Below are 19,511 nucleotides of genomic sequence, written 5' to 3'. Positions count from 1 at the left end.
AGGACGTGACGATGCAATGCAATAAGGAAAAGGGCAGGCTTAATAAAATGCGGCCTGATAGAACGAGGAAAGGACAAACACACGCTCGAAAGTGGAAGGCGCAGAAGAGTGTCGACAATGTTGATGTGAAAGCAGAAGGTGGCAAGGGCAAGGGCAAGGGCAAGCAGCGTAAATTGTTACAAGGAAACGAAGACTCTAGACGCCCCGCCAATGACATCGACCAAAGCATGAGTCACGCAGGGCTCGGCCCGCGTTCTAGCGTAAGATGGCAGTCGGCAGCCAATGTGCCGACACCGACCACTCTTTTGTCCACTCATAACCTTAGGCACCATTGACATACAGCAGCAATGTCCGACGGCCAAGCTGTCGCATCGCCTCAGGGCACAAAGCGCACAATAAATGAGGTCGAAGCCGAGGATGCGACTCGGCAAAACAACGATACGACCAACGATGATGCCGATGGTAAGAATGCGACACCTGAGCACTCCAGCAGGAAGCGAGTCTTGCAGAAGTACTTGACACTAACACGTACCAGACACGTCCTCGGACGAGGATGACATTGGCCCAGCGCTGCCCTCAGCAGCCGCACCCAAGGCCAAGAAGCGTAGAAAGCTGCCATATGAGAAGCTCTATGTAGCCGCACTACCCGCTGCAACCAGATACTCGAAATCCATGATGCATCAGGACCAGCTCTGCTTTAACACCTTCACACCTCACACCGACTTCCTCATAACAACATCCATCGACGGCGTGGTCAAATTCTGGAAAAAGGTGGCAGATGGTATTGAATTCGTCAAGGAGTTCAAGGCACACGAAGGAGAAGTCAAGAGTGTAAGCGTGAGCGCTGACGGCCGGAGTTTTGCAACTGTTGGTATCGATGGTTCTGTCAAGATCTTCGATGTAATCACTTTCGACCTGCTGGCCATGCTCACACCGGAGCCTGCACCGAGATGTGTCTGCTTCGTCCATGGGCGTGGTGCTTCAATGCCTCTGTTGGCCGTCTCGCACGACACAAGCTCGCATATCACCCTGTACGACGGCAGAGGTGAGAACACAGCACCGCTTCACAAACTGGAGAAGCTGCATAGACTGCCAGTGTCGCTCATGTCGTACAACCCGCAATACGACTGCGTTGTATCGGTCGATGAGGGCGGTATGCTCGAGTACTGGAGTCCGACTAGCAACTATGAGAAACCTGATAATGTCTTTGCCATCAAGAGCTCAACCAATCTCTTCGACTTCAAGAAGGCAAAGTCGGTCCCGTCATCAATTACAATGTCACCCACTGGCCAACAATTTGCTACCATGTCCTTCCCTGATCGCAAGGTTCGCATATTCGACTTCCCCACCGGTAAACTGTACAGGACCTACGACGAATCACTGGCTACTATCACTGAGATGCAACAAGCTGGAACAGCTATTGACAAGTTAGACGATGTCGAATTTGGCCGCAGGTTGGGTGTCGAGCGCGAGATTGAGCACCCCGCCGTCCGTGCTCGAATCAACATCATCTTCGATGAGACTGGCAACTTCATCCTCTATGGTTCGATCTTGGGAACAAAGGTCATCAACACGCTGACGAATCGTGTTGTCAAGGTCTACGGCAAAGAAGAGCCTTTTAGAGCATTGAATTTGGCCATCTACCAAGGTCAGCCTGACAAGAAGGGTGTCGTCACTGTACAGATGGCTGCCAGTGACAATCCCCTACTGCAACAAGCTGAAGCGCGTGACTCCATGCTTGTGGCTACAGGCTCCGGAAAGGTTCGCTTTTACATGTTTACCAACGACACCAACATCAACAAGTCGGATCGAGATATTCACAACGAGAAGCCTCGCACTATTGCAACAAAACAGCAAGCAGAAGCTGCAAAGACACAAACAGGCTCCTCAGCTACCATTCACACATCTATGGGCGACATTCAAATACGACTTTATCCTGAGCACGCTCCAAAGGCAGTGGAGAACTTCACTGTACACAGCAAGAATGACTACTACAACGGCATCATCTTCCATCGTATCATCCGCAAGTTCATGATCCAGACTGGAGATCCGCTAGGTGACGGCACTGGTGGTGACAGTATTTGGGGCAGCAACTTTGAGGATGAATTTACTCCAGCCTTGCGTCATGACAAGCCGTACACCGTCAGCATGGCAAATGCTGGTAAAGGTACAAATGCCAGTCAGTTTTTCATCACCACAGAGAAAACGCCTTGGCTCGATGATAAGCACACCATCTTTGGACGCGTGGTCAGAGGCATGGATGTTGTACACAGGATCGAGAATGCAAAAGTGTGGAAGGAGAAGCCCATGGAGGATATCAAGATTATCAGTATTTCAGTGACGTAGGGTAGGTAGCATTTGGTACGTGCATGCCCTCCTCTCTCTGCACAGTCGTCCGAAATCTTGTTCAGTCTGACTATCAGCTTCTGGTGCTTCTGACAACGGAGTGCGATTATTTCGGCGTTTCTGCAAAAGCACCGAGTCAGTCATCGAGATTGTTTGCCCGCTTTTTGATATCTTGCGTACCATCAATCGACAGCATAGCTCGGAAGTTCGACCATGTCTTCTGCTTATGTGGCGAATTCCAGCTTTGGAAGGTTGGTGATGTCTGAAGCAGGGTCAGCTAACGCAATCCATTTGAACGAATTTGCTCGTTCACTTACCACCTCTCTTGACAACGTAAAGCTGGATGACATTCTTGCCAGCGGTGCGATGATCAAGGGCTGCGGCGCGCAAGGTCATCAGATCCCTGATGATGGCGATTTGACCAGACTCGTGCACGCGCCAAACAATGACACAATGAGCATCATCATCTGGCGATGGATCGAGCCTAGAGATGGTCTCGGGCCAGCCTTGACGGTGGAGTCCGGCGAAGGGAATTTGGTAGGTGTAGGTGGTGTCGTCAGCAGCGCGCTTGTGGCGGGTGAGGGAGACGATCATGTCGTCGAATGTGCGGTCAAGGCTGGACATTGTTGTTTTGGCTGCTGTGGCCTCCGCGGCAGGCTCTGGTGCTTGGTTGGTCATGTTGGAAAGAGTTTGTTGACGAGAGGTAGTGTTGTCGTAGTAGGGAGAGACTGACTGGTCTGCAGGACAGATGAGAGAGTGTGTTGTTCAAAGCTGGACTTATCGCTCTTCAATCAGCTTCACTTCGATTCTCGTTCGTCAAAGTACTGACTCACTTGTGCTGGCTGCCTAACGCGACTCTCGTGGCCCATCTTCTGATGTTGCTGATCCGCGCTTACTGATCACAACACCCTGCAACGGAGACAACTTTGAAAGATTTGGTATGTCAACATGAACGATAGTTATCTGTTTTCCAGACTATGACACGCCACTTCTCCTGCCACAGCAAGGAATACTGGCCCCATCGCATCTCACACATCCAAATTTGACCCCCTCATTCCTGCACCAAAGTCTTCTGGCACGCTCGACACATCTACGCAGTATTAGTCCACCCATACGTACACGCGTCCGCAGTTCTTGAGAATGATACGTACCCAGTCCCTCGACGAATATCAACTCCACGATGTTTCTGCCCATATACAAAGCATCCAGCACAGCGGCCAAGAACGAGTGATCACTTGTCATTCGTCCCAACTGACCATTTGACTGACGCCACAGCAAATCAGACTTGGAGCGATAACCAAACAATCCAGGCATTCTCTCCAAGTGTTTAACCAGGACGGCAAAGTTGGGCGGCTTGTATCGTTCGAGACTATCCTGGCAATCGCTGAGAGGTAGGCCGCCACGATGAATCATAATGCCGTTATGATAGCATGTTATGGAGATGATCATTTGCAGGGCGGGGATCCCGGAACAAACGTTGAAAAGGGCTCTGTATCGATCCATGTTGGCTATGGCGACCGAGAGTATGTTTGAACGGCGCAATCGAGCCGTGGTAGGGGTAGTATATATATTGAGCACAGAGAACTACGCGCGTAGGTCCTTGATTCAAGCCATCTGCGCTCAGTGTATCTAGATCAGCATTTGAGCAGGCCGCAACAAAATTCAAGAAAGAAGCAAAGTCGCACACTGGAGCTACAACCGCCGATCAGTGATTGATGCGAGACTTGAGTTACACCTTCTCGTGCAGATTGAAGTTGTATCCTCGGCTCGTTTTGTGGAGCGAGGCCCAGCGTACCAAATGCTTCGAAGCTGTATACACAACTTGATGAGGCAACAAAAAGCAGAAAGTCATCTCAAAAAGTTATCCTCGAGAGTCGAACCTACCACCTTTATGCTGTAAACCAAAATTAGGTGTTGCCGACGCTACTTCTCCCGGCTTCGCACAGCAGTAAGTTGACCAAGTTTCCTCCTCGATGGGAGGGTTTGGTATCTTACGGCTGTCCAGTGGTCAGAGGGTCTCCCACTGCGCCAAACTCACTGAGTTCGGTCATACCAAGCTGGGATGTGAGAGGAACTCTTTTACCTCAGTATATAAAGTGTGATGAGCAGAAGTGAACCTTTTACGTTTCCCGAAATCCAGTGCACTACGATCAAGCTAGGATCAACATCACTGCCCACGCAGCATTTCGTATGTTCATATCCATATGCTCGATGTGAGTGAACTACAGGTGGGTTGGAAGGCAGGTACAAACAGTCGCATCTTAAAAGAACTTTAGGGAAGGCAACCGGAGTGTATTGTTCTTGCCATTGATTACTTCTGCTATGAGATCCTTCTGATCCAATCTCTGTGTTTGCGTACCCTCTATGCGTTCATCAATTATGTCCTCTCGATCATCAAGCTTTCCTGCGACCAAATCATTGAGATTCCCGATTGATGGCAGCGCATTATACCAACTCAGCTTGCTCGTTGGCGCCCATAATACATGGAGCCTCTCCGACATCGTGACGGTGGTGATGAAGTGCCACAGGATATATATACCTCGGTGGTGATGAAGTGCCACAGGATATATATACCTCGGTGGTATCAGTCCGCAAAAGCGTGAGTCGAGCTTGTCAACCGAACGATCTTTTTGGTCTCTTGCATGTGCAGATTTCTGAGCGCGAGTGATTCTCTCATACGTCTTCACTCGTAGAATCCGATGAGCTTTTGTCTTGCATTTCGAACTGTCGAGAGGCGTGTGTCTCGTCTGTCTAGCATTAGACTCGCCTCCTCGCGCAGACCGACCGAATTTATCATACCCAGTCCTTCCACGATCAAAAGCTCTACTGTAGAACTGCTCGTGAAGAGGGTATCCATCAAGGCTGCCAGAAAGGTCGCATCGTCATCGACTCTGCGGTAACGGTCGTTTGGTGTGCGCCATAGCAAAACTGTTTCGGTAATGATTCCAATCGACCTGGGCATCTCGCGTAGATGGGCAGCCAAGATGGCAAAGCTTGGGACTTTGCAATCGGCTCGCGCATCCTGAAAGCTGCTGAGAAAGCACGACTCTTGGTAGTAAGGCACTGCAACGCCATCCTGGTAACAAGCTACTGAGATAACGACCGTATGATCGGTCGACAGAGCACCATTTCGCTCCGAAGGCGGGAAGCGTGTTTGACCCGTCATGATAAACAGAGAGTAAGATGTCAAGACTTGTGAGCACTCAGGTGGATTGGAAGGCGCTGCGTTGTATATATGTGCTTCGAGGTGAGAAAAAGTGAGTGTGGTGCACTCAATGATCTTCGTCTTTTCACACGCCACCAAATCAGCTCCTGATATATATTGCCATTGTCGGAGCTTGATGGCTGTAAATCAAGCTACTAGTCAGGGTACTCTGCCCAGCCATCGCGAGAGTATTGTTTACTGACTTAGTGGAGACCACAGAATTCAGCATTTAGGGGAAGATGCTACTGCCACATCGGACGCAAGTCCGGTGCGGGCTAAAGTCGCGCGATAACGAATAGCTCTTGACACATGTAACAAAGACAATTCGTATATTAGTCATGAGCAACCATACAACTACAGCAGGTATTGGAAGTAAAGGTTCTGCTTGTCCGTCATGTCCTGCAGACCGTTCTCGCCATGGATCTCAGCACCAGCCTCGTGGAACTTTGAACTCATCGAGAAGTCCTCGAAGTTTCTGGGCAGACCGGCAGCTTCACGCTGGTTGCCCTTCTTCTTCTGAATCCACATGATGTTGGCGATTTGACCAATAACGACACACCAAAGAATGATCCAGATAACAAGAATACCCTTGAGAGCATTGACCTAGATGCCGTGTCAGATTATAACTTCGTTATGTGACAATCACAATGACTTACGTATTGAGGCGCAAACTTCGAGTTGAAGATATAGGGTGTGATGATGTTGCCAACAGAGTTTCCGGCGTTGAATGAAGTGTAGTAGATGGCCTTCTTGGTCTGACCAGCGCAGTTACCACCCATCCAAGAGATGAGTAGAGGGTTGATGGCATAGACGAAAGCGATCAAATAGTATCCTGCGAGGAGGCCGCCCTTGTTCTCCTTGGTCTTGGGAAGTGCAACCATCAAGGCGACTCCAACAATTACGATAGTCACAAGACCAAGCAGGAAAGGTGACTTGCGCTTGAAGCGGTAAGCCAGATAAGAGGCTCCAAGAATGGAAACGAATTGCAATGCACCGGATGGCATGTTGAGCAGCACAGCTTGGTCGGGGGTGAAACCAGCCAAGTTCTGGAGGATAATCGAACCGAAGACAGATGACACGGAAGCGCCAGCGTTGACTGCGATGACCATGATCATGAAGAGCCAGTACTTGAGCTCGGTGAAGGCCTCGGCGACTTGCTTCCAGTTGAACTTATGCGAAACGATACCCTGCTGGTTGGCCTTCAGACGGTCAACAGCCTTCAGGCGGTCTTCGGCAGACAGGAAGCGGGCTTCTCCAGGGCTGTCATGCGCCCACCAGTAAGTGATGAGGCCGATGGCAATAGTCAGAAGACCGAAGAAAAGATAAACGACTTGGTAGCGGTAGAGCGTGGACGAGTGGATACGTCCAAATCCGTAGACAATAGGTGCACTGATGAGTGTACTCAAACCGTAGCAGCTGTACCAGCATGCAACACGGAAAGGCTGTTCAGAACGTCTGTAGAACGCAATGGTGATCATGGAGAAGAGAGGGACTACGGCAGCCTCAAAAGCTCCGAGTAAGAAGCGAGAGGCCATCAAACCACCGTAGCTGCGCGATCCAGCAAGTCCAGCGGCCACAGAAATGCCCCAGCATGTAATGATGACAGGCAGAACCTGGCGGTATCGCAGTTTTACGAGGACCCATGCAGCTAGAGGCTGGACTGCAAGCTGTGCGTAGTAACCGATGTTACCGATGTTCGAGTAGTCGTTGCCCTTGAGATGGGCATCTTTCTTCAGGCCGTAGACAGCTGTCAGACCGATGATACTGTCGATGAAGTTAGAACTCTGCTTTCGCGTGTTGTGCAAGAATCTCGTACCCTTTATCTGCTGATTGAAGAAAGTAGACCATGCACAGCAGCGAGAGCATGTAAATGTCGGTCTTTCGAAGGATGCGTTTGCTGTCTTCCTCGCTGCAGATATGAGCCTCACTTAGGCCGGCGTCCTTGCCCTCCTCATACGCGACTGCAATGCCTTTCGCATTGCTGTGATCTCCAGATGTGTCGGAGGCGTGCTCCAGGTGTTGGGCGTTGCCCTTCTCGACCGTCGAATCCATAGTATAGAGGTGTGGAGATACGATAGGTGGGTCTGGGGTTGAGACTGGGGTAGTGGGGAGAGTCTGGGGGACGTTGTTTATACTTATGAGCATCTTCTCCTACGGAAATTCAACTCTCCGGCGGCTATATGTGGGTAAAGTACAATGAGAAGGAATGCTCACGATACGTGCGGAGTGCTGTCGGTATCTGAGGCAATCGCGAGCGGCGATCGAACGTTGATTGGTCCAATCTCTTGGAGCGCTGTTGTATCGTTACCATCCCGCTTTGGTGGCGTAAAAGTGGCTACTCTGGGCACGAGCCAAATTTGTCAAGGTATGCCCAGTGAATCACGGCGGTGCTTGTCACGTAGGGCAGCTAGCGGTCGTGATCTCGCACCTCTTACTGGCGAGGTAGACACTCATGTTTCTTCGTAAAATTCCGGTATGATTAGAGCAGTGAAGCGCTGCGTAGGACGGCCGGACTTCATGGCAATACGCAGTCGGCGAGTCAGCAAGTTCCTCCAATCATCTGGTGACCATTGCTCCCGATGATCCGATAGGAGGAAATCGGCCTCTGAGTCAAACGCCTATGAACATGCCGAACGGCGTGACACGGCAAGGAGGCACTCGCCGCGTGCAGGGAATCGATCCGAAGCTGCCCACATGGAAAAGATCGTCGTGGAGCCGTGACGGAAGGGGTGGAGAAGCTCGAGGAGATATTGGGTCCTGTGGAGAGCACACCCACAATATAGACGGCAGTTCCTTGAGAGTGACAGACCGTATGCTTAGAGAGACCCGAAAAATAAGTCACGACAATTCAGAGCAGGCTCGGATCATCAGATTTGTCGCGCTTCAAAGCTACATTGCAAGGCCTTGGCGTACATCGAATGGTCCGAAGCAGGTCCACTGCATGATCTCAGGTATCAGTTGATCGGTCTAGACACGGAATCTGTTCAAATCTCTCCATAAGATGCGGAAACATAATCAGTGCTTAGATATCCTCGAAAGACAATACTCGAGTACCGCCTTCGTCCGTGTTGTAGGCGGTGAAATTCTGCCCACTTCTCCTTGCCGGCTACACGACCCTGCCGTTGTACTTGCATGCTATTCATTACTGGCAATGTCGCTCAATGCTGGGTAACAGCACTTGCAGCAGAACGACAATCTTTTTGGGGCCTCTCCGTGTATTGTCTAGAAACGATATATGATCGTGGGCAACTTTATTCGTCGATATAAGACAAAGAAATGATCTGTGGGTCTTCCAACCTCGACAGCAAGAGGGTTGTACGCAACGTTTGGAGATTTGCGGTACAATGACAATACTTCTAAATTGGCATGTACACTATTCTACACATAGAGCATAACCATTTAGAGCTTACTTGGCTTGTCTGCCGGCTTCGATCTTGGTTGCAGGTTTCTCTGAGCTGACATGACCATGCAGACATGATGGCTCAGCGCGACAATATCTCCGCCATCGTCCATGATGATGACTTCCAGATCATATCTGCCATTCTTGATTTGCTTTGCGCGTACTCTCAGGAACAGAAACTCAACACCTTCTTCTGGAAGCAGTTTCTTGATGTCGAGGTTCAACAAGAGGGTCGGATACCAAGCGGAAGAGAAGCCCTTTTGCTGAGCAGCCAGCTCATTTATCTCCTTGGCGTCACGCAAAGGCTCAACGGCATAGGGGTCACTGCCTGTCCGATAGCTCTCGAGGATCTGGGGGAACATGTCGGAAACGTAGCCCAAGCTGGCATTGGTAAACCGCTCGCCATTGCTGAAGCACATCCATTGGTCTGCCAGACTGCGCATACGTTGACCTTGCTTGGGGAAGTAGAAGTTGACGTGTTGACTGGCACGACGGAAGATGGCGAAGGGCATGGACTTTTGCTCTTTCCACGTATCGTCAGTACCAGCTTTGAGGGCGCGCACGTCGGCACTAGGTGGCGCCGGCTCCAGCTTCCAGCCTGTAGGGAAGGATGTGCCTTCCTCTGTGATGAGATTACTGTTGGTGATGTAGGCGGCCACTTCTTCGCGGTCACCTCCCTCCTGGAAGAGCGTTACATGGATGACTGAGGTGCCTCTGCCTATTTTCACATCTCTGACGTTGAACAGTGCGGGTCCGATGCTGGTACGTCGAAGGAACTCCAGATGCATTGACATGGTATGCGGCTGATTCTGCTTCTTCAGGGTCGTGGCGAAGTGCAGCTCGGCCACGCGCATGAAGCAGGAAGTGATGTATCCGCCATGAGGGACTACAAGATGATGGCATAAGGAACACTGGATGGAAGTGGCCGATTATCTAGATTGGGTTCATACCTGAGCCAATGCAGTAATCCTTGATGAAGTTTGCGGTGTACGTGTGAGTCCCAGTTGAGGTGACGGTAGTGGCATCGGAAAAGGGATACATGATGCCCAGAGCTGTCTGGTTGGTCGTGTATCACGAGAAAGGAGGCCGCAAGATGCACACTGGAAGGTGTTACGCCAGGTCATAGATCCCCCGCCATTTCTTGGCCGAGGAACCTCGGCTTGGGATCAAGAAGATGATCTACAGTCATGCCTGGTCTTCTAGTAGTGCGTCGACAACAACTGCTGAAATGGCTTTATGGTTTGTGCAAGCATAGCTACTAAGAGAAGGCAGGCCGTCGAAAGAGTGTGTGAGGGAGTGTGAGAGTGCACACGAGCGAGTCAAGTACGAAGCTACACGAAATGCAGACAGCGTCATGATGCACGGGCGGCAAGGGCTGAAACACAAGTTGGTTCGAAGCGGGCCGGACAGCAAGCAAGCGATAGGAGACAGATGATACAGAAGGGCATCATTGGATGGATGATATTGCTTGCATGTTTGAGGCGTGAGCACGAAGGGCAGAGACATTTTCCAAGATGTTCAAAGCGCAAATGATGGGACTAACGCACGACCACAGTAGCAACACTGCCTCGATGGCGCATGCTTGCGACTTGCAAGACGATCATTTGGGTGGACTGCTCAGGCGCGTTGGTCGTTGCAACGTGTTGGACGAGAGAAGACAAACGAGGTGATGCCACGTTGGCGAAGGAGTCAGGAGAAGGTAGGTAAGGTAGTGGACAGTCTATAGATGGCATCGAATGGCAAGAATAGAGTTTCGCAACGGTCGTTCAGGAGTTCGCATCAGAAGTGGACACTTTCGGTGTCATGACGATTCAGACATGCCGTGCTTTGGGTGTGGAGTATGTCAAGGTACGAGCAGCTTTAGCCAACAGAAGATTGCGGCTCAGTCAACAGTGGCAGCAATCTCGCAGCCTCTTGTCCTTTCCGCCATAACGTTAATTACTGCCTCTGTCTTGAAGAGGCGTGTTTTGCAGCGTCTCGCGTCTAATTCTTCAGCAATCATATCGTCGTCATATCTCTCAGCCGCATCGCCAGCGCAGTTACATAGCGTCCAAGCCAGCGCATTCACATCGTCAGCCCCGTCGCACTCGTCGCATACCGCTACTCCAGCCGACACGATTCTCGACCTTAACGCTCTCTGCTCCGGCGCTGGGAGCGCGTCTGGCCTGCTCCCAGGATGGGCAACGTAGGAAGCCGAACAGACGATGGCGCTCCTGTCTACTTCAAGGACCAGACGAGATGTGCGTACAACTCGGATAGCCTTTGTCGTGCTGTTGCTCTCTCTGACACTTATACCATCCACAGTCTCGATCGCACATGTCAACATAACGAGCTCCCGAGGGCGCACCCTCGTCTCGCTCGCGCCCAACTCGTTCCCAGCCTCGCGCTACCACGCAAAGCGTGACTCGGGCGACAGCACCCCTGTCGAATATGTCCAGGTATTCCGATCTGCTTCCACCATCCCACACATACAGCAAGCGCTAATCCATCAAAGGACCCCGAACCTCTCTCGTCCACCTCTCCTGCCTTCCTCTTGCGCCTGGCCAACGATGAAGAGCTTACCTTCAACTTCACATGCGTCTTGCGCCAAACGACTTCGGCTCCCTCGAGCATCATTGGCGATCACCATGTCGCTCCTACTGGGATGCCCGCTTCCGACACACAGCTATGCGGCCTGACCTACGTTCAAGGCTCGAATCCACGAGAGATCGACCAGCTCGTCACGCGCGAGTTCCATGCCGACCCCAATTTGCACAGGAACGCAAACGTCGAGCTTGTGGGCGACTATAACACAGGTGGTGTACCGTCGGTTCAGTTTCAGTGGTCCTGGAAGTGGAAGCCTCCAAAGCAGTCCGAGGACCACGGAGGAGGCTGGCGCAATACCTGCAGCGTAAAAATCCTCCCGCTACCGCTCTACTAACATAGAACGTCGTGCTGACCATCCCGACAGTTTGTTGAATACAATTCACGCGCTCACCGTCTCGAGACACTGGCCAGCTTCTCTTTCTGGGTCACCAGTACGTTCTCCAACACGCTAGCTTCTGCGCAACCTGTCCAAGCTGACATTACACAAGACACACAGCGTTGGTTGAATTCACCTACGTTATCTCCCCCTCGGCTTAGGGTGCCATCTGCTCAGTCCATCGAGTCTAGGGTTAGCGCTGTCAGTGACTCGGACGGCGGCGATCCCAGAGACTTCCGAGACTACCGCGATTTTCGTGAACCCTCTTCGCCCATGATCGACGCAATCCCAGAGTACGGCCTTGGACTAGTCCCTTCCATGACCAATGGAGGGCCATCACCATCCCACAAGGTCGACATCAGCTGTGTTGGACGACCTGCCGAGGATGCTAGCACTAGCGATGATGGCCCTGTCTTCAGAGCAACTATGCGAGCCTTGGAGCAAAAAACTGGCACGATGAGATCTCGTATGAAGAGAGTCTTGAGAGCCGCCGAAGCAGCCCAAGCCGCCCAGACTGCCTGCAACGACGCCCATTCTGCCTTTATGGACGCGCTTAGGGAGGCTTCCAACTCGAACGCGAATGCCGTCCGTCCAGCTCTTGAGCACTATTTCGACTCTATCGCAAGAGAGATTTTGCTTTACGAGCGCCAAAATAATGCAAACCTGCAGAAACTCATTATTGAGCCCATCAACAAGCTTTACAGCCTCGACATTAAACAAGCAGAGTCCAAGAGACGTGATTTCGATGAAGAAAGCAAAGACTACTATGCCTACGTCAGCAAATACTTGGGCCAACGCTCCGAATCACTTAAAGAAAAGAAACGTGTGGAGAGCGACGCTAAATATCAAGCAAAGCGACGAACCTTTGAGCTGAAGCGTTTCGATTACTCATCTTTCATGCATGACTTGAACGGAGGCCGGAAAGAGCAAGAAGTCTTGTCTCAGCTTACAAAATACGCATCCGCGCAAGCTCGAGGATATCTTACTACGGCAAAAAAGGTTGAGGAGATGCTACCACAGCTAGAGGCTCTGAACCGTGAAGTATCAAACGCCGATGTGGAGTTCCAGATGCAGCGCACGGAGCGCGAGGAGAAGAGACGAGCGTTGGAGACCAACAGTGCCAAATCACCCGAGATCGAAAACCCACCGTCGCTGTTCAACACATCAGGTGTCACACAACTTGACCGTGCAAGTAGCATCATATCAGTGCCGCGCAACTCCATCATGTCCACCTCACCCTCAGCACTCAATGGGTTCCCGTCTAGTGTCACTTCTCCGAACAGCTCGAGCACCAGCGGCCCGCTGCCTGTGAGGAACACTAGCAACAAGTTCAAGGGTATCCGAGACCTAGAAGAGAAAGATCTTTCCGCCACCTCTGCTGCAAGTACTGGCCAGTTCAAAAAAGAAGGCCTGTTGTGGTCTTTGAGCCGACCCGGCAGCCATGTCGATCCTATCATGAACAAAGCCAATTGGCATAAGTAAGTCGTCTGTTCTTCAACATGTTAGACATCTGCTAACGAAAGTAGGTTCTGGATAGTGCTCGATCAAGGGAAGCTGTCCGAATATGCCAATTGGAAAGACAAGCTGGACCTCCATATGGATCCTATTGACTTGCGAGTCGCGTCAGTGAGAGAAGCTCGCAACGCTGACAGAAGATTCTGTTTCGAAGTCATCACACCACAGTTCACCCGTGTATACCAGGCTCCCTCCGAAGAGGACATGAGGTCATGGATTGCATCTATCAATAATGCTCTACAGAGTGCTTTCGAAACCAGACCATCCACCAGTGCACCAAGCACCGAAAAAGTCAGCTCCGCACGAAATACGATCGCCGCGGTGTTGACTGGAAAGACCACACCCTTCTCTTCCCAAAGAGCATCGACCAACGCGACCTCGTCGTACATAAGCTCTTCGAGCAAGATCGTCTCGCGCCATGCCACTACAGGTGATAAGCCAACCTACATGAAGCCCGACAATGAGACGCCATCAGCCCTTCTGAACCAGATTCGAGAATCCGATGCTGGCAACAAGTACTGCGCCGATTGTAATTCCGAGCACAAGGTTGAGTGGGTCTCGATCAATCTCGGCATAATTCTGTGTATCGAGTGCAGTGGCATTCACAGGTCGTTGGGAACGCATATTTCCAAAGTGCGATCGTTAACACTCGACACGTCCGCCTTCACACCCGACATCATCGAACTACTCATGTTGGTTGGCAACCGTGTTAGCAACATGGTCTGGGAAGCAAAGCTTGATGCTTTCCTCAAACCGGGTCCTAATGTGACCCGGGAGCAACGTCTGCACTTCATCACAGGCAAGTATAGCGATCGATTGTACGTTCAAGGCTCGACAGATGCCATGGCACATTTCAAGAGCCCAGACGACACCTTGCTTGTCAGTATCAAACAAAACAACATCCAAAAAGTGTTGTATGCTCTCGCACTGCGAGCGAATCCCAACGCCGCAGACCGTTCTCGTGGGACACATGCTGTGTTCCTTGCTCTCGCGGCTGCAGACCCTGCCTCCCCTTCCAGCTCCTTTGTGCAACAGCGCAGTGGATCGTCAACTCTTTCATCACCAGGCTTGAGCCCGATGGGTCAGCCATCACGCCCGACAACCCCCACCCCTACCAGAAAGCCTTTCCCTGTTGCGGAGCTCTTGCTACAGAATGGAGCGGAAATTCCAACACAACCTGCGCCCATACCCTTGTCACGAGCCGCACAACAGTACATTGAGTTCAAGATAGACCAGAAGACTGGTCGACATTTGGGAGTCGGTGCAAAAGACTCAGCCGGTGATGTACTTTCAGCACTACCAAGCGACAAGCACAGCCCAAACGATCGTGATAGCAGATTGATCAAGAGGCAGAGTACTGGGTCTAGGAGTGCGGTGTCGAGCAGAGACGGAAGTATAGGGAGAAGGTGATCACAAAACATCTCCTTTTTTCCTTCCTCCTTCTTCACTCAATCCGTCAGGTTCCTTTCTTTCTCTTGTGTCGCATATGCACCGGACCACTTCACTTTTTCACGAGTACAAAGATTCGCTTGCAGCGATTGGAAACGCGTTTTTCTTGGTCTTGTTTTCCTAATTCACGAGTCAAGTCCCCACGTGGTTCTCACTTTCCACTTCTTTTCTTACTTCCATGTTGAGAGACTTGAAGAACAATGCTATAATGCCAATGGCTATCTCACCTTTTACACCTTTAATTTTGCTTACCTTCGGGTGTTTTGTTTACAGGGAACGCGTTCAATCCGCACCTGTTCTGCTTTGTCCAATTCCTTCGTCGATGTCGAACGTCGAGAACGCAGTGAACGATGACCTAAATCTCGCGACTGCCTCGAAGATCACGACAGAGGAAAACATCGTCCCAGATGTTGATAATTCTTTCGATGTAACGAGACGCGATTTTTGGCACGAAGTCCCCGGACGCATCAAAATGCACGACAAGCGGGCTTCCACCGAAGAACAAGAACGTCGCAGACTGTTTGAACGACGTGGAAGACTGCACCGAGTTGTCTCAAAGTTCTTAGCCAAAGCCTCGAACACAAATGCGCCCGCAGTACTTCGCCGTCGCAGGCACTCTACTTCTACACTTGTTGTGGAAAGAGCAAATGCTCTGGTGCAGGATGACAGGCACGGTGAAGGGCAAGATGCCGAACAGGCTCAAGTTGCCAAGCCCAGTCGGAGAAAGTCTTTGCTTAGCCGTGCTCGATCGCTCAGAGGTGTGAAGAGCTTGTCAGACTTGAGAGTTGCTGCTCGCAAGGGTGACAAGGGAAAAGGTCAGTCTGGATATCCACAGACTCGAAGAAATGGACAAGTTGAAGGGGTGTTTGAGTGTGCAGTAGTCAGGATGAAGAGTGTACACAGTGCTACTAGTGCACCTTTGTACTTCTTCCGAGGAGCCGAGTGATGACTGGGCCTCTGTCTTCAGATAATAGTGTCATGGGTCAGTGACAGGTAATAACGGTATTCATCCAAAATGGACAATTGATCCTAAACAAACCACTGTTTTGTAACCACAACTCCAAGACGACCCCACACCAACAAGCAGAACCTTTTCAACTCCTCGTTTCCATGCTATGCTCGTGTATTCAAGGAAAGTTCGGCGTCAGGATCAGCGGATCATGGCTGCCAGCTCATCAGAAGTCCTGACGATCTCGATGATAGGAGCCGAGGCATGAGGAACAGCTTGAGGCTTTTCCAATCTCAGACGAACACTGGTCTCGTGCGATTGCAGAGGTGTGTAGTTCATCTTCAGAACCTTGAGAACGTAGATGGCTAGCGACTCCAAGGTCTCAAATTCTGTAGGTTCAATGGCCTGTATCAACACATTAGCACTGGGAGTTGTATGTTAGATGGATGACGACTCGTGCTCACCTGAGTGATGATTCTTTCGAGCTCAGGATACGACTGCGAGTCGTCTGCCTGTATTCTGTCTATCCACACACTGACAAAAAGCTTTTGCTTGGCGGTCCTCTCGTTGTCATTGACACCGATTAAAGTAGGTATGAAGATGCGAGACAGATGCAACACTCTGCCAATGTGTTCCTCGCCTTCAACGAAGTAGACATAGTTGGCACAATCACCCAACAGACTGGCTTTGGGCAGCTTGATCTCAATTTGACACGACTGAATCAAGGACGCGCCGGGAGGGGTGTCCAGAATGGCTTGATGTATGCGATGGGCCAATTCATCAAGAGTTTCCCAACTTTGAACGGGTTTCAAGGAACGAAGGTTTTTTGACAAGATGCCATAGTGCATTGTGCTTTCATCCAGGGCATCTTGGCTCGCGGCAGAGTCGAAACCGCGGTGGAAGGACAGAGAGACTGATAGGAGGACGGGCTGTTGCTTCTCGCGTCCCCACGCGTCGACACCGCTTTTGGGAGCGTACTGAAGTGAGAGATCCTCGACTCTGATGCCGTCGCGGCACCATGGTTGGCCGTACATTTTTTGTTATCGGAATCGGATGTGATAGCGTAGTACGAGGGTACAGATGGGAAGAAGTCGGGTGGAGTTGCCGTTCGCAAAGCGTGGGTTGCGTAGATGATGAAGGGCCGCGGCTCTGCTCTGCTCTTTGCCAAGCAAAACATGGAGCTCGAAATGTTTCTAGACGCTTCTGGGGAGAGAAGGAGAGAGAGTTGAAGCTGAGGATATATTCACCTGCCTGTGACAAGCTGTTTCCCACCATACACGTATTTTCACATCTCATCGATTGATTGTTTCGTTTTTTTGATACCCACTGCTTTAATCTACCACTCACACTATAATCATGGCCGACGCACTCAAGGCAGAAGGCAACAAGCTGTTTGCTGCAAAGGACTTTGAAGGCGCTGCGTAAGTTGCAAACGAGCACTCGATGGTGCCTTCCTCATGCTGACAGAGCAACAGTCAGAAGTTCGGAGAGGCCATTGAAGCCGATCCCAGTAACCACGTCCTCTACTCCAACCGTTCCGGCGCATACGCTTCATTGAAAGACTGGCAGAAGGCCCTGGACGATGCCACAAAGACGACCGAGATCAAGCCTGACTGGGCCAAGGGTTGGGGCAGAAAGGGTGCTGCCCTGCACGGCTTGGGCAACCTTGGTGAGTTAACTCCACTGCTGCTTCAACAAACCAAGGGCCAAAGACTGACAGTGCTACAGTCGACGCCACGGACGCTTTCGAAAAGGCGATAGAGCTCGACCCCAACAACGCACAAGCAAAGTCCGGTCTCGAGGCCGTCAGACGTGCCATCCAGGCTGAGGCCGATGAAGACGGCGCCGACGCTACCGGCGGACTCGGCAACATGTTCAACGACCCTCAGATGATTCAGAAGCTCGCCGCCAACCCCAAGACTGCCTCGCTGCTCGGCGATGCCGCTTTCATGCAGAAGCTGAACCAGATGAAGTCCAACCCCAGCATGATGGGTGAGGCCATGCAAGACCCTCGCTTCCTGCAGGTCATGAGCGTTCTGCTTGGTATCGACATGTCTTTCGCCGACCCTTCGTCACAGCAACAGCAGGGTGGCCAGCAGAGAGGTGAGGCCGAGGAGGACGTCCCTATGCCTGACGCCAGACCCAGCCAACCCGAACCCGCAAAGGCCCCCGAGCCCGAATCCGAGCCCGAAGACGAGGAGGCTGCTGCACAAAAGAAGGCAAAGGAGGAGGCCGACAAGGAGAAGGCCCTGGGTACCGAGAACTACAAGAAGAGACAATTCGATGCTGCTATTGAGCACTACACCAAGGCTTGGGACCTGTACAAGGACATCACCTACCTCACCAACCTTGGTGCTGCCAAGTTCGAGAAGGGTGACTACGAGGGTGCCATCGAGGCTTGCAAGAAGGCCGTCGAGCACGGTCGTGAGGTCTTTGCCGACTTCAAACTTATCGCAAAGGCCTTCGGTCGCATCGGTACCTCATACGAAAAGATGGGTGACCTGCCCAACGCCATCGACAACTACCAGAGATCACTCACTGAGCACCGCACTCCCGATGTCCTCACCAAGCTGCGCGCTGCCGAGAAGGCCAAGATCAAGGCCGAGAGAGATGCTTACCTGGACCCCGCAAAGGCCGAGGAGGCTCGTGAGCTCGGAAACCAGAAGTTCAAGGAGGCCGACTGGCCCGCTGCCGTCGAAGCCTACACAGAGATGGTCAAGCGCGCACCCGAAGACCCCCGTGGTTACTCAAACCGTGCCGCCTGCTTGATCAAGCTGCTCACCTTCCCCGCCGCTGTCGACGACTGCAACACCGCCATCGCAAAGGACGAAAACTTCATCCGTGCCTACCTCCGCAAGGCCCAAGCTCTCTTTGCCATGCGCGAGCACAGCAAGGTCATTGATGTCTGCAACGAGGCCATGGCCCACGACAAGGACGGTAAGAACCAACGCGAGATTGAGCAGCAGATGCAAAAGGCCATCCAGGCACAATACAGCGCTCGCGATGGAGAGACCGAGGAGGAGACCATGGAGCGCATCCAGCGTGATCCCGAAATTCTGTCTATCCTCCAAGACCCCGTCATGCAGTCTATTCTGCAACAAGCCAAGGGCGACCCTGCTGCTCTCCAGGAGCACATGAAGAACCCTGGCATCAAGGCCAAGGTCCAGAAGCTCATGGCTGCTGGCGTCATCCGTGTCGGTGGCCGATAGATTTAATGACTTTCTCCTTATGTTTGTCGTTTCAGCGTCTTCTACAAATTCATAGCAACACATATATTCGATGACCGTTTCATGACAATCTTTGTCCGGTTTGCAATTTAGACAATCCTTTGAAACACCCGACTGTCCGCATCTCCGCCTGGGAGTATGGTCTTCACGGACAGAACAGAAGACGTTCGTCTCTTCTTAGGGATGTCCTGCGAAAGTGGCGTTGTCACCGAGAGATAAACAGCAGCTTGATGCCGAATCAAGCACATACGGCCACAGTCAGCTGAAAACTGGGCATCCCGTCCGCTCTGCCATACATAAGCAGTTGAACGGCAGATTAGTACTACGGTGGGTGACCACGTGGGAATCCCTGCTGCTGTATGTTTTGTCTTTTGCACGAAATTCGTAAGCTTATTTTGTGAACTTGAGAAACGGATGACAATCAGGGAAATGATAATTTTGTTAAAAAGTATAGCGTT

The 19,511-nt window shown here is 51.5% G+C and overlaps 10 protein-coding genes across 10 annotated transcripts; 5 read left to right on the top strand and 5 right to left on the bottom strand.

The window, feature by feature from the left end:
* Positions 1-347: 347 nt before the first annotated feature.
* Positions 348-2,346, top strand: AUEXF2481DRAFT_2605 (uncharacterized protein; the record flags this gene model as incomplete). Its single annotated transcript, XM_013490650.1, has 2 exons — positions 348-462; positions 536-2,346. 2 exons carry the CDS (start codon positions 348-350, stop codon positions 2,344-2,346), a joined length of 1,926 nt encoding a protein of 641 aa, XP_013346104.1.
* Positions 2,347-2,453: 107 nt separating this feature from the next.
* AUEXF2481DRAFT_540288 (uncharacterized protein) lies at positions 2,454-3,259 on the top strand. The gene is made up of 2 exons (XM_013491041.1): positions 2,454-3,034; positions 3,090-3,259. Exons 1-2 carry the CDS (start codon positions 2,560-2,562, stop codon positions 3,194-3,196), a joined length of 582 nt encoding a protein of 193 aa, XP_013346495.1. The 5' UTR covers positions 2,454-2,559; the 3' UTR covers positions 3,197-3,259.
* AUEXF2481DRAFT_540137 (uncharacterized protein) lies at positions 3,202-4,280 on the bottom strand. Its single transcript, XM_013491040.1, has 2 exons — positions 4,231-4,280; positions 3,202-3,960 (listed from the first exon to the last, which is right to left on the bottom strand). The coding sequence occupies exon 2, from the start codon at positions 3,847-3,849 to the stop codon at positions 3,322-3,324; it is 528 nt and encodes a 175-aa protein (XP_013346494.1). The 5' UTR covers positions 3,850-3,960; positions 4,231-4,280; the 3' UTR covers positions 3,202-3,321.
* Positions 4,281-4,630: 350 nt separating this feature from the next.
* Positions 4,631-5,735, bottom strand: AUEXF2481DRAFT_37202 (uncharacterized protein). Its single transcript, XM_013490844.1, has one exon. The coding sequence runs from the start codon at positions 5,510-5,512 to the stop codon at positions 5,030-5,032; it is 483 nt and encodes a 160-aa protein (XP_013346298.1). The 5' UTR covers positions 5,513-5,735; the 3' UTR covers positions 4,631-5,029.
* A 170-nt stretch (positions 5,736-5,905) lies between these two features.
* AUEXF2481DRAFT_63373 (uncharacterized protein) lies at positions 5,906-7,603 on the bottom strand (the record flags this gene model as incomplete). Its single annotated transcript, XM_013490982.1, has 3 exons — positions 5,906-6,154; positions 6,208-7,315; positions 7,368-7,603. The coding sequence occupies 3 exons, from the start codon at positions 7,601-7,603 to the stop codon at positions 5,906-5,908; spliced, it is 1,593 nt and encodes a 530-aa protein (XP_013346436.1).
* Positions 7,604-8,822: 1,219 nt separating this feature from the next.
* AUEXF2481DRAFT_540061 (uncharacterized protein) lies at positions 8,823-10,240 on the bottom strand. The gene is made up of 2 exons (XM_013491039.1): positions 9,902-10,240; positions 8,823-9,837 (listed from the first exon to the last, which is right to left on the bottom strand). Exons 1-2 carry the CDS (start codon positions 9,990-9,992, stop codon positions 8,951-8,953), a joined length of 978 nt encoding a protein of 325 aa, XP_013346493.1. The 5' UTR covers positions 9,993-10,240; the 3' UTR covers positions 8,823-8,950.
* An 887-nt stretch (positions 10,241-11,127) lies between these two features.
* On the top strand, positions 11,128-14,838 carry AUEXF2481DRAFT_63114 (uncharacterized protein; the record flags this gene model as incomplete). The annotated part of the gene is made up of 5 exons (XM_013490954.1): positions 11,128-11,191; positions 11,256-11,389; positions 11,446-11,841; positions 11,902-13,391; positions 13,440-14,838. The coding sequence occupies 5 exons, from the start codon at positions 11,128-11,130 to the stop codon at positions 14,836-14,838; spliced, it is 3,483 nt and encodes a 1,160-aa protein (XP_013346408.1).
* A 217-nt stretch (positions 14,839-15,055) lies between these two features.
* AUEXF2481DRAFT_27032 (uncharacterized protein) lies at positions 15,056-15,823 on the top strand (the record flags this gene model as incomplete). The annotated part of the gene is made up of 1 exon (XM_013490769.1): positions 15,056-15,823. The coding sequence occupies one exon, from the start codon at positions 15,056-15,058 to the stop codon at positions 15,821-15,823; it is 768 nt and encodes a 255-aa protein (XP_013346223.1).
* A 204-nt stretch (positions 15,824-16,027) lies between these two features.
* AUEXF2481DRAFT_2599 (uncharacterized protein) lies at positions 16,028-16,860 on the bottom strand (the record flags this gene model as incomplete). Its single annotated transcript, XM_013490649.1, has 2 exons — positions 16,028-16,231; positions 16,291-16,860. The coding sequence occupies 2 exons, from the start codon at positions 16,858-16,860 to the stop codon at positions 16,028-16,030; spliced, it is 774 nt and encodes a 257-aa protein (XP_013346103.1).
* Positions 16,861-17,257: 397 nt separating this feature from the next.
* AUEXF2481DRAFT_539277 (uncharacterized protein) lies at positions 17,258-19,495 on the top strand. Its single transcript, XM_013491038.1, has one exon. It carries the CDS (start codon positions 17,698-17,700, stop codon positions 19,033-19,035), a length of 1,338 nt encoding a protein of 445 aa, XP_013346492.1. The 5' UTR covers positions 17,258-17,697; the 3' UTR covers positions 19,036-19,495.
* Positions 19,496-19,511: the final 16 nt, after the last annotated feature.

The sequence above is a fragment of the Aureobasidium subglaciale genome, assembly GCF_000721755.1.
Source record: "Aureobasidium subglaciale EXF-2481 unplaced genomic scaffold scaffold_4, whole genome shotgun sequence".
NCBI classification, from domain to species: domain Eukaryota; kingdom Fungi; phylum Ascomycota; class Dothideomycetes; order Dothideales; family Saccotheciaceae; genus Aureobasidium; species Aureobasidium subglaciale.
This window is presented reverse-complemented; position numbering and strand designations above follow the sequence as displayed.

Bases quoted from the DNA above. Each gene is read 5' to 3' on its own strand.
- AUEXF2481DRAFT_539277 (XM_013491038.1), top strand. From the start codon at position 17,698: ATGTTCAACGACCCTCAGATGATTCAGAAGCTCGCCGCCAACCCCAAG.
- AUEXF2481DRAFT_540288 (XM_013491041.1), top strand. From the start codon at position 2,560: ATGTCTTCTGCTTATGTGGCGAATTCCAGCTTTGGAAGGTTGGTGATG. The intron at 3,035-3,089 runs GTTTGTTGACGA...ACTGGTCTGCAG, and splicing joins GGTTGGTCATGTTGGAAAGA to GACAGATGAGAGAGTGTGTT.
- AUEXF2481DRAFT_37202 (XM_013490844.1), bottom strand. From the start codon at position 5,512: ATGACGGGTCAAACACGCTTCCCGCCTTCGGAGCGAAATGGTGCTCTG.
- AUEXF2481DRAFT_540061 (XM_013491039.1), bottom strand. From the start codon at position 9,992: ATGTATCCCTTTTCCGATGCCACTACCGTCACCTCAACTGGGACTCAC. The intron at 9,838-9,901 runs GTATGAACCCAA...ATCATCTTGTAG, and splicing joins GGATTACTGCATTGGCTCAG to TCCCTCATGGCGGATACATC.
- AUEXF2481DRAFT_540137 (XM_013491040.1), bottom strand. From the start codon at position 3,849: ATGGATCGATACAGAGCCCTTTTCAACGTTTGTTCCGGGATCCCCGCC.